The sequence below is a fragment of the Lampris incognitus genome, chromosome 13 (genome assembly GCF_029633865.1).
Source record: "Lampris incognitus isolate fLamInc1 chromosome 13, fLamInc1.hap2, whole genome shotgun sequence".
NCBI classification, from domain to species: Eukaryota; Metazoa; Chordata; class Actinopteri; order Lampriformes; family Lampridae; genus Lampris; species Lampris incognitus.
In genome coordinates, this window is record NC_079223.1 from 16,371,649 (window position 1) to 16,383,883 (window position 12,235).

The window sequence follows — 12,235 nt, forward strand, 5'->3', positions numbered from 1 at the left end:
CTATTGCACCATTTGTTCATTCAGTTAGTTTGTTCAGTTTTTTCAGTCACCACAAATTTTGCGCAAACCAGTTAAATTGACTAAGTGATAGCCGTTCTTCCTGTTAGATTTCCATTTGAACGATATCAGACACTAAAGCTTCCATCAAAAATTTTAGTTTACCACTTTGAGGAAAATCCTGTAAAAAAAAAAAAAGTGACCATAAAGTAATGAGGGAAGATTATAATTTCAGATTTGCACACAAAGGGATGATCCGCTGTGGCGACCCCTAACGGGAGCAGCCGAAAGTAGTAGTAGTATTTGCACACAAAGTCTGAGGGCCCCCGACAGAAAAAGTGCGGTCGCCTTTAGTCTTTCTGACAGCTGGCTCACAGGTCTCTGATGTAGCTGGGGGCCTTGCAGAGTAGATCATGAGTTTTTTTTGTATGGAACATTTTTCTATTTGTGTGTTTTTATTTAAAAATGACGTTATTGTTGGTGTGAGTTTGTGTGCATGAGCTTATTGGTTTATGTAGAAAACCTGTCTGCCGTGTCTCTAGTTCAGTCTTTTATTAATCTGTCTGACTCCACTGTTAGACTCTTCATGTTGCACTGTTCTTATTGTGCGCGCGCACACACACACACACACACACACACACACACACACACACACACACACACACACACACACACACACACACACATATTCTCCTGTGTGTGTGTGTGTGTGTGTGTGTGCGAATGTGTGTGTGTGTGCGAATGTGTGTGTGTGTGCGAATGTGTGTGTGTGTGTGCTTGCCTGACAGGGTGATAATGGTCCTGGTCACTTGTTTGGGGGGGGGGGTGTCATGAAGGGTGTGTACTCTTGACGAGTGTGTAGTCTCGTGCTTGCATGTGTCTGTCCTTGTGTGCGTGAATGTCATTGTTACGTTGGTACAATTGGAGACCTGCCCCTGTCAGAATCAAGGCCAGGGGATAATTTAATCACTAAAGACCTCTTCTCCTTTCCCCTCCTGTCCTGTCTCTGACCCCCCCCCCCCCCATCACCATTTAGCTGCAAAAACTAAAATTGTCCCACTGTCAACCGTGTGTGTGTGTGTGTTCATTTTTGTGAACCTGTCTTTTGTCGTTTCTGTCTTTTGTGGTGTTCCCTGTCCTCCTCCTGCCAGTGTTGTGTATCACACAGTTGTCTGTTCCTTGGTAACACAAATTGGCACAGCCCATCTGTCCACAGCGACCCCCCCCCCCATCATTATGTTGTTTCATACACGCGAAACGCAAATTCACCGAACACATATACAAAACACTTTTTTGCCTTCATTTCACCCAAACTGCCTAACATTTTTAGTGTAGGACATTTACATGGGGAGAACATGCAAACAGGGGACGACCCGAGATGACCCCCCCCCAACCCCCTGGAGGTTTCCCCCGGGTGCTCCGGTTTCCTCCCACAGTCCAAAGACATGTAGGTCAGGTGAATCGGCCGTACTAAATTGTCCCTAGGTGTGATTGTGTGTATGTGGGCCCTGTGATGGACTCGCAGCCTGTCCAGGGTGTCTCCCCGCCTGCCGCCTAGTGACTGCTGGGATAGGCTCCAGCATCCCATGACCCCAATTGGGATAGGCAGCTTGGATAATGGATGGATGGATGTCATTAACAGCATACTGTAGGGAGCTGAGGAGAGGGTAGGAGAGAGGAAGTGACTTAGGCAGAAGGCAATATTAAGTTTCCTTTATTAATCCCCTTGGGGAAATTCAGTTACTGCAAATCAACCCATCCTAGCTGTGGTCTGTGTAGCGAGGAGCAGTGGGCTGCCACCTTGATGCGGCGCCCAGGGACCACCTCCAGTTCTTTTCCCATTGCCTTGCTCAAGGGCACAGACAGGGGTATTAACCCTTACATGCATGCTTCTTTTGATGGTGGGGGAAACCGGAGCACCCGGAGAAAACCCACCGCAGACACGAGGAGAACATGCAAACTTCATACAGAGGATGGCCTTGGATGACCCCCAAGGTTGGACAACCTGGAGGTTTGAACCCAGGACCTTTTTGCTGTGAGGCGACAGCGCTAACCACTGGGCCACCATGCCGCCCACCAAATATGAAGTACTCGCTGGTGGCACGGTGGCCCAGTGATTAGCACTGGTGCCTCACAGCAAGAAGGTCCTGGGTTCGAACCCCAGGCCGTCCCAGGTCCTTTCTGTGTGGAGTTTGCATGTTCTCCCCATGTCTGCGTAGGTTTCCTCTAGGTCCTCCGATTTCTTCCCACCATCAAAAAGACATTCATGTTAGGGTTAATACTCCTGTCTGTGCCCCTGAGCAAGGCAGTGAAAAGAAGAACTGGAGTTGGTCCACGGGTGCTGCAGCTGCCCACTGCTCCTATACAATAGGGTGGGCTAAATGCAGAGAACACATTCATCGTAAGAATACAATTCGTTGTAAGAACACAATGAAAAGTGGCTTTCGTTTCTTGTTTTTTAAAAAAGAAGATGAATTAAAATCGATTTTTTTTCTAGGATCTTAATCGAAGAGGAAAATCCCTCTGGAATTGTAGGCAGACTGCATTGCTCAGTGACGTTAGGCTGACCACCCTGTGAAAGTTGTGGTCTCACTGATCGCTCATGTCTTTTCCTCTGCTGCCCCCTGCAGGTCTACTGATGTAGCGATCATGGCCAAGGTAAGATGTGTGTGTGTGTGTGTGTGTGTGTGTGTGTGTGTGTGTGTGCGCGCGCGCGCGCGCGCGCGTGTATTTCCATTTGAGCAGGGTTTCTGATTTCTTTGAAAATGGCTTGATACCCAAAAGCACTTGGCATTGCATGGAAATATGGATTACTGGTGACCCAGATGACAAAAATAGAGAACTGTGACACAGATCATGTATTGTCCTTTAAGATGGAACCGGAATTAATTTCCCTGGGCTCTTGAAATGTAAAAAAAAACAAAAAAAAACACTCTAAAGTAATCATTACTCAAAGCATCATATAGGGATAAAATAATCTATACAGTATGGTGTGTAATTCCATATGGTATGGCATGGTCATGTAAACCAAATTAGTAGCCATCTGTTCTGTTCACATTCACATTCAGTAAGAAAATAGAACACATGACAAATGCCATCTGTTGCCTTTATCCAAATCTCCTTAAAGTGGTGTGACTCCATACATTGTTATTGTGGCGGGTGTGACGGTGATGCTGCGCCTTCTCAGTTCTGCTGTTGAGCAGTCATTCTCAAAATGCATTCCAGAGGACCCCCCCTACACACACACACACTAGCTCTCATGCATACCTTCCTGTCAAAATGAGAAATGCTCACATTCCATCATGATTTTGTTTCCTCGTTGTTTAATGCCAGCACTTGGCCTAATAAGCATTGGAAGTGTGTGAGAAAGTAGGCTAATTTGGAGCAACCCACAAATCTCATTTTTTACCCTACTTGTGACTCTGGTTGCATTTCAGAGAGAGATTCGCAAGGGTGTGTGTCATCAATATATAGATATTTATTTATTATTTATTTGATTTTTCCAGATTACTGATCTCTTGTACAGAGACGAGCGCTTTTCAAAGCCCCCCTCCAAGCCCTCTGGTAAGAACACAATCATACAGACTTCTCCCTTTATTAAGCATAGATGTTGCATAGATGTGATCATCATTTTCATGAGAACGATAAGAGTGTGTGTGTGTGTTTGTTTTTAAGAGAGGGCAAGCCGATGGAATACGTGTTCATTATATCGTCATTCTGAGCCGCAGACACGTGACAATGACCTCGGTTAACAAGCGTCTAAATGTGCATTTACATGCATGTTCTGGTATTAGATACATGTGTCTCCTCTCACTGTGGCAATAACCCAACAGCTTCAATACGTTTGACTGCATCATTTGTTTTGTGTGTTTGTCTGTGCACTTGTGTTCTGCATTTCTATATTTTCATGCGGTCTCGGTAGCAGTAGACTGCTGACCGGCTTACTTTTTGTTATGAAGCCTGAGTGTGTTTATGCATTGCGTCTTCTTGGTGTGTGTGTGTGTGTGTGTGTGTGTGTGTGAGTGAGTGAGTGAGTGAGAGTTTGGGTGAGTGCTTTTTCTGTTAAAGGAAATGGAGCCTGGCTGCTGACACAGCGCTGAGTAGTTAAAGACTCTGTGTGTGTGTGTGTGTGTGTGTGTGTGTGTGTGTGTGTGTGTGTGTGTGTGTGTGTGTGTGTGTGTGTGTGTGTGTGTGTGTGTGTGTGTGTGTGTGTGTGTGTGTGATTGCTGGACAGTATTTCCATTCTGACAGTATATGTGGAACCCTGGTGTCACTCCGTGTATGTGTGAGTGTGTCAGAGAGTGTGGACCGTCTCCCCCATGCTATAATGCTGGTGTGTGTGCTGGTGGGAGCGATGGAGACGGTTATCCATGTCACATCCCGTTAGCGTGTCTGTGTGTGTGCGTGTGTGTGTGTGTATGAATGTGTGTGTGTGTGTGTGTGTGTGTGTGTGTGTGTATGGATGGGTGGGTGGCTGTCACTGCCTGCCGTTGCACATTTACTCAAAAAGCACCCTCAGTCAGCAAAACGGAAGCTCACACACACACACTCATGCATGAACATACACGTACACACTTTGCAGAGGTTACAGAAAAAAAACTGTATAAATGCACAAATGGTTCCTGTGACTGACACGGAGACAAATGAAATGCATGCCCAAAACAGTTGCTCATTGTGTGTGTGTGTGTGTGTGTGTGCATGCACATCCATCCAGAGGCAGTGGGCTTCTTCTTATACAACTTCATTGAGAACATGGCGGATAGAGAGGTAAAGGCACAGGAGGATAAACTGCGTGAATACTTCCACCAGCTGAAGGCCCAGGTATTCTGCACATGCACACACAAAGACACACAGAACCTCTCCGGAGGATGGATGTACTCCATCCCATACAAAATTATCAGCAGTTCTTTTGTGATATGTAGCGTTACTCTTAAAGTGATACTGACATCAAAATCTGAAAATTCCTATTGATAGGCTATGTTCCGAGTTGGAATGTGATCGCGGAGAAATTCAGTGGCCACAACAGCGCATCTGCGGCGCCTCGAGAGAGATCTGTGATTGGCTGTAGATGGTGTCCAATGACAAACTGTGCCGGTGGATACGTAGACACCAGTCAATTTGCATATAGGGTGTGTCCGTAGCGAGATGCTATAAAACCACGGAGAAGCCGTTCTTTCACCCCCTCCTGCTAGCTACCTGGCTCGAGTTTGTGCTATTTTGCTTAGACTTTATTATCAATCTTGCTACGACGTATTGCTATCTATCTATCTATCTATCTGTCAATCTATTTATCTAAGTATCTATCATCTATCTATCTAAAAGTTATTTGTATCATCGAACATATTCGCGAAGTTGTATTGCACCACTAGCTATGCCTTGCAAATAAGCTAGTTAGCTAACTAGCTAGTTAGCTCAGTGATCCAAATCCTCGCGCCACTGAATTTCCCATTTTTTTCTATGGCAAGTGATGAGCGGTACCGAGCCCCATCCACGCCAACACCGAGCCAATAGCTTTGAATTCATAAAACCACACCTATTTTCAGTTATGATTCAAACTCCCAATGTTAAAAAATGTGTTCAGAAAGGGCATGTCAGTCTCTCTTTAAACCCCCATTGTTTTGGGCTTCCTCTCACAGGTGTTGGACATCAGAATCAGAAATAACTTTTTTCATAGGATTTTATTTTTCATCAATCTGAATCCTTACATGCACACAGATGAACAGTAGTTGCAAGTGCATACAGATGTCACTCTCAAGCACACTTCCATGAAGCGTATTCTCTTCATTCATAACTGTGCTGCTTCAAACTGGCCTGCACACACGCTGATCTGAGATGAGCTGCAGTGTGTACGAGTCGGATTAGTCATACAACCCTCCTGCTCCAAACACCTAATTTTCACACACACAAACACACACACACAGTCCTCCCGGTGTTTCATTTTCAGGAGAGTAGTGACATGGGTGGAAGAATGTTTTGGCCGGGGATATGCAGACATGTTAGAGAATATTAATCCATGTTATTTCCCCCTCCCTGTTGAAGGGCATGTCTTTGCAGGCCACATAGGTTTCAGCCCGACGGCTGCCTGAAACGGAGCCGTAATCATGGCCTCTAGCTGGAGAAGTTATGAAAATACAGTTGATCCTAATCCTAACCTAAGCTCTCCGGTCAGCTTTGGTGTACATGTCACCAAAACGGCAAACTGCGTTTCACAACCCTAGTTGTGGGGGGGGTTATTGGGTATCTGCTTAACTTGGCTCTTTTGCACCCTTAAATTCTTGGTGAGCTCCCTTATAAACACTGATTTACTGATGGGCCTCAAAAGGCGTAAGAGCAGTTAGTGTTTGAGTACTGTTCCCAAAAGTATTTGTGTTACAGAGTGGTGCTGCATATCAAAAATGGCCATTTTAAGGGTATGGTATTTCAACATGAACTCTACTGCTGTTTTCTCTTATTCTCTTATTCATCAACTGGCTGAACCTGGATCAAGATAGAGTTGAACAGCGGTATATTGACTGACTGATTTCTCTTTCCCTCATTTTCTGTACAGAACGTAGGCATCTCTGTTAACATCTACAGAGGCATCCGAAACCTTCTGGACTCTGCTGAAGTCCCAGAGCTCCTCAAGGTACAGAAGGGAGACTAAGACTGATTACTGGTGTTTGAGAACAATAATATGACTTTATTTACCAGGCAGGGTGGCACAGCGGCACAGTGGTTAGTGCGGTCGCCTCACAGCAGGACGGTCCTGGCTTCAAACCCAGGGGTTGTCCATCCTAGGGGGTCATCCCAGGTCGTCCTCTGTGTGGAGTTTGCATGTTCTCCCTGTCTGCGTGGGTTTCCTCCGGGTGCCCCGGTTTCCTCCCACAGTCCAAAGACATGTAGGTCAGGTGAATCGGCCGTACTAAATTGCCCCTAGGTGTGAATGTGTCGGCCCTGTGATGGACTGGTGGCCTGTCCAGGGTGTCTCCCCGCCTGCCGCCCAATGACTGCTGGGATAGGCTCCAGCATCCCCACGACCCTGAGTAGGACAAGTGGCTTGGGGTGGATGGATGGATGAAAAGTATTTGTGCCAGCCGAATTGATATTTAGAATGTAGCTTCCAAGCTGTAGCCGGCTATGTTACAAAGGGGTCGGTAGAGTCAACAAACTACGTAGTCCCAAAATCAGGCAGTTGTTTTATCATGCTTTTTGGAAATTGTTTGGCTTGTCTCAGTGCCATCTCTCTTTATGTTTTAGGATGTGGCCACTTTGGTGTACCCTAAAGACCAGCCATTCATCAACTCTGTGTCAGCTGGTCCAACTACCAGTGTAAGTGGGGACAGTACGAGTATCAGCATGCGTCTTTATGTGAGCAGCCAAATTCTCAAAACATTATAAACCTGTAATGATATAAGACATTAATTCAATTGAAAATGCTGTAAGATGAATTCAGCTCAGGGAGTCGGGTCACTTACACTTTGAAAAATGAAGTGGGTCCGATCTTTAAAGTGATGCGGCATGGTGGCGCAGTGGTTAGCGCTCTCACCTCACAGCAAGAAGGTCCTGGTTTCGATCCCCGGGTTTGTCCAGCTTTGGGGGTCATCCCAGGTCGTCCTCTGTGTGGAAGTTTGCATGTTTCCCTGTGTCTGCGGCGGGTTTTCTGCGGGTGCTCCGGTTTCCCCCCCCATCAAAAAAGACATGCATGTTAGGGTTAATACTCCTGTCTGTGCCCCTGACTGAGGCATGGCAAGAAGAACTGGAGTTGGTCCCCGGGCGCTGCACGGCAGCTGCCCACTGCTCCTAGCTACACCGCTAGGATGGGTTAAATGAGTGTAATTTCCCCACGGGGATTAATAAAGTATATCAAAATACAAATGAAAAAATAAAAATTACAGTTTTGTCAGCAATGAACTTGAGTTTGCTATCATGTAAAATGTTTTGCTTTGATTCAGCTCGATCAATTTTTTTTTTTTTTTTTTTTTTAAGGAATCGGTCATATGGTTCATATCTTACTTGAAACCACACTCTTCCTGTGTATTTGAAGATGTGCAAATTAACTTGCATGTGTTGCTTTTTTCAGTGTGATGAGGCATTGGGAAGGTGTGTGCGTGTGCATTTGTGCGTTTATTTAGAAATTTGTACCGGCGTCGGCATGTGATTAATATTTTCTCCCTCTACCAGGGTGTGGAGGGCAAGGTGGTGGCTCTAGAGAAGAGTCTGGCTGATATGAAAGTGACGAACAAACCCTTAAGTGCCACGCTCAAACAAACCATCGCTGCCCACTGTGCTGAGGAGGTAGCCCGGAGCTTTCTCTTCTACCTTGTTTATTTTCCCATTGCTGTCTTTCTAAATATTGCAGTATTCATCCTCCTTTTTTCCCTTTCTGTTTTATTTTTAGGGGTCCAAGCAGCAACAACTGCGGAACCCTATTGCTTTTCTAAAGATTATTATTATTATTATTATTGTTGTTGTTTTTGTTGTTTCCGCTTGGGTCAAATCTTGGGCTCTGTACGTTTTGGGTCATATCTCGGGCTCTGTATGGATTTTTTGAGAAATTCTTTCTTCCCCTAATTCCTAGCTCCTGATTCTACCGCATCCATTCCGCCAATTTCCGCCTGCCAAATTTTCCTGCCATTTTCAAAAACCCGAAAGTGAAAGTAAAATGAGCTAGTCTGAGGCTGTTCATCTGATTCGCATGACATTTGTTATGCGTCATCTCCAGACTATGCTGATAAAAAGTTTTTGAAAGAATTTTGATATGTCATTCCAGTTCAAAGTAACATGTCAATCAAAATTTAAGGTGTGGCCCATAGTGATTCTATTGCCTATATCTAGTGATGTGATTGTCCAAACTTAATGAAACTTTTCCAGCACAATCACCACAGCATTCTTTGGAAGCACACCAAATTTTGTGAAATTTCATCCATAGGGGGCGCCACAACTGACACATGTCAACATCTCAAAAACTGCTTGAGTGCCAATTGGCTGGATTACCAAAATGGCCACCAAACAGCCAATCAAAATCTGTTCTGTGAAACTGGTTGAACTCTATTATACCCTATCCTTTACATGTAGGTCATACTAACACTATAGCAAACATACTTACTGGACAGACAATGTGACTTGATTGTGAAATTATGTTGGTTGGTAGGCAGCTGCAATACTGCTTGGACCCGGTTAATCGCCGCTTGCGGCTATATTATATCATTGTTACTGCCACACCTTTCTTTTTTTCTTCTTTCTTTTGCTCTCTCTTTATTTCTCTATTTCTTTTATCGTTTTGTCAATCAGCGAGGCACATCTCTGTATCTGTGAGTCTGTACAGTGAAGAGTCCAATTTTATCAGTCTAATCCAGTTGAAATCCTGTCTTTTTTTTCCCCCTTCTTTCTTTTCTTCTTGTCCGCTCTCATCAGAACCTCGAGCGTGCCCTTGAGCTGAAACGGCAGCATGAGGAGGACATGACTGCCGGCGCGTATGCCAGTCTCATCAACCTTTGCTGTCGACGCGACAATTTTGAGGAGGCGCTCAACCTGAAGAGGGAGATGTGAGTTGGGCGGGACACAAAAAAAACACACAGACGTGTGCGCACACACGCACTGCGGTGCTCAGGCTGGTATTAGACATTAAAGTTTAACATGAGCAATATTAGGGGAGACGTTAATGTAGGGCACCAGCCACTCTGCCAACCGGCTAAAACACAGGAACCTTGTTCCTCTTCATGTCTTGTTTCCGATTGTTTAAGCTGCTCGGTGCTTGTCACCCCTAACTTGCCTGCTCCGGTGTCGGAGTAAAACACTAGCTGGAGAAAATACACAGGAGAGGTACTCAGAGTTGAGTGTATTAACCTCTCTGTCCCTCTGTGTCTGTCTCTCCTTGCAGGGAGCGTATGGACTCATCAATAGTGTTGGATGCCAGCAAATACATTGGTCTGATCAGGACCCTGTCAACCAATGGCAGAGTGGAGGGTAAGTGACATGATGTAGAGTTCAGCTAACTGCCTTTTTACCCCAGTTCTGGTTTTTCTTTGACAGTTGGCCTGACCACAGCAATGACGGGTTGAATTTGAAAAACATTTAAAGTCTCGGGTGTACACACCTGTGTGCATGTGCACATGCATGACCACGTATGAGTGTGTATGTGGGATGGGGTTGAGATGCGTTTTTTTTTTTTTGATTTCCCCCCCCCCCCCCTTTCTCCCCAATTGTATCCAACCTATTACCCCACTCTTCTGAGCTGTCCCGGTTGCTGCTCCACCCGCTCTGCCGATCTGGGGAGGGCTGCAGGCTACCACATGTCTCCTCCGATACACGTGGGGTCACCAGCTGCTTCTTGTCACCTGAGAGTGAGAAGTTTCACCAGGGGGACGTAGGGTCTGGGAAGATCATGCTATTCTCCCCAGTTCTCGCGCCCCAACCGACCAGAGGAGGCGCTAGTGCAGCGACCAGGACACATATCCCACATCCGGTTTCCCACCCGCAGACACGGCCAATTGTGCCTGTAGGGACGCCCAACCAAGCCGTAGGTAACACAGGGATTTGAACCAGCGATCCCTGTGTTGGTAGGTAATGGAATAGACTGCTATGCTATCCGAACGCCCTGAGATACATTTTTACTAGTGTGTCTGTCTGTCACTGACAAGTTGTCCCTCTCACCATTGTCCTCAGGTTTGTCATCATTTGGATTTTATTGATTTCGATTCTGCTCATCAAGTCCAGTTCCTATCGAATGCGAGTTCAGCTTCTTAAGCTAGCTTTTGAGGAAGAAGCCAAAGTGTTTCAAAAACAACAAATATTATCTCACTATATTTGGTGTTTAAGACATCCTCTTGCACTGTTACACTCAAATTCCTACACCTTAGGTAGTATATAATTCTTTTGAACTCTAATTCAAATTTTCCGTTCATCCATTATCCTAACCGCTTATCCTGCTCTCAGGGTCGCAGGGATGCTGGAGCCTATCCCAGTAGTCATTGGGTGGCAGGCGAGGAGACACCTGGAAAGGGCTGCCAGGCCATCACAGGGCAAAATAATTCAAATTTTATTATCACAAATATACCAACACTTGGGGGCGGCGCAGTGGTTAGCGTGGTCACCTCACAGCAAGAAGGTCCAGGGTTCGAGTCCCAGGGTAGTCCAACTTTGGGGTCGTCCCGGGTCGTCCTCTGTGTGGAGTTTAGCATGTTCTCCTCCTTGTCTGCGTGGGTTCCTCCGCTCCTTTCCTCCCACAAGCCAAAGACATGTAGGTCAGGTGAATCAGCCAGTACTAAATATTGTCCCTAGGTGAGTGAATGTGTGTGTGTGTGTGTGTGTGTGTGTGTGTGTGTGTGTGTGTGTGTGTGTGTGTGTGTGTGTGTGTGTCGGCCTTGTGTTGGCCTGGCAGGCCTGTCCAGGGTGTCTCTCTGCCTGCCGCACAAGGACTGCTGGGATAGGCTCCCCGCATACCCACAACCCTGAGCAGGATGAGCGGTTTGGGTATTGGAAGGATGGATATACCAACTAGATACAGGATATATCATTTTGCCCATCTAATTGAAGGAGGCTGAGAAGGACTATAGGTAATTCCTTATTCCTCAATGGCGCATCCTGTTTGTGCTCTGTGATATTCATTCACTCTCCTTGCTTGTCTGCCTCCTCATTGCAATGGTGAATGGAGGAAGGAGCTCTCTAGGGATGAATTCGAGAAGGGCTCATGCTGCTGTGTGAACTCTAATGTAGAGAAATGTAGGATATAAATATTCCCTATGTAAAAGAGGTCCACTCTTGGTCTTTTGTTGTGTCTGTGATGCTTAACAGTACTGGCACTATCTGAATCTGGCCCAGATTGTGCGGCGTTATGGTAACACTGAAAACGGTGCATTCTTTCAGTAGAAAAAACTGCTTTGGTAAAAGCTTCACCCTATTAGAAATGCTTCTTCCCTTAGTGGTGCAGGAAATTATCTTACTGCAGTTAATGCCGTTTGCTGTATTGCAGTTTTCTTTGCATGATTGTTTGCTCTGGTCAGCAGTTGTGCAGTCTCCATGCTGTGTTGAAACACAACCAGTGATGAAGAGGTTATGTCAGCAGGTCCTGGCAGTTGACTGCAACTTCTCACAGGCTTTTTAATGCTCAATGGATTGCGCATGTTTTGCAAACACAACAATACGCTATGCTTTCTGGGTCCAATAAGTGGATCTGAAAACTTTTTTTTTTTCTCTCAAAGAATACCCAGATTTGAAATTTTAGGGTCAGTTCCAAATTAGAACGGGTTCTGGATGCACA

General features: G+C 45.6%; 1 protein-coding gene across 1 annotated transcript in view; it reads left to right on the forward strand.

The window, feature by feature from the left end:
- lrpprc (leucine-rich pentatricopeptide repeat containing) overlaps window positions 1–12,235 on the forward strand; it is a 92,526-nt gene that overhangs the window by 22,112 nt on the left and 58,179 nt on the right. The window contains exons 15-22 of the mRNA XM_056291592.1: window positions 2,628–2,655; window positions 3,504–3,561; window positions 4,712–4,818; window positions 6,545–6,622; window positions 7,234–7,305; window positions 8,158–8,271; window positions 9,391–9,521; window positions 9,857–9,942. Coding sequence (XP_056147567.1) covers window positions 2,628–2,655; window positions 3,504–3,561; window positions 4,712–4,818; window positions 6,545–6,622; window positions 7,234–7,305; window positions 8,158–8,271; window positions 9,391–9,521; window positions 9,857–9,942 — 674 coding nt within the window. The remainder of the gene's footprint in view (window positions 1–2,627; window positions 2,656–3,503; window positions 3,562–4,711; window positions 4,819–6,544; window positions 6,623–7,233; window positions 7,306–8,157; window positions 8,272–9,390; window positions 9,522–9,856; window positions 9,943–12,235) is intronic.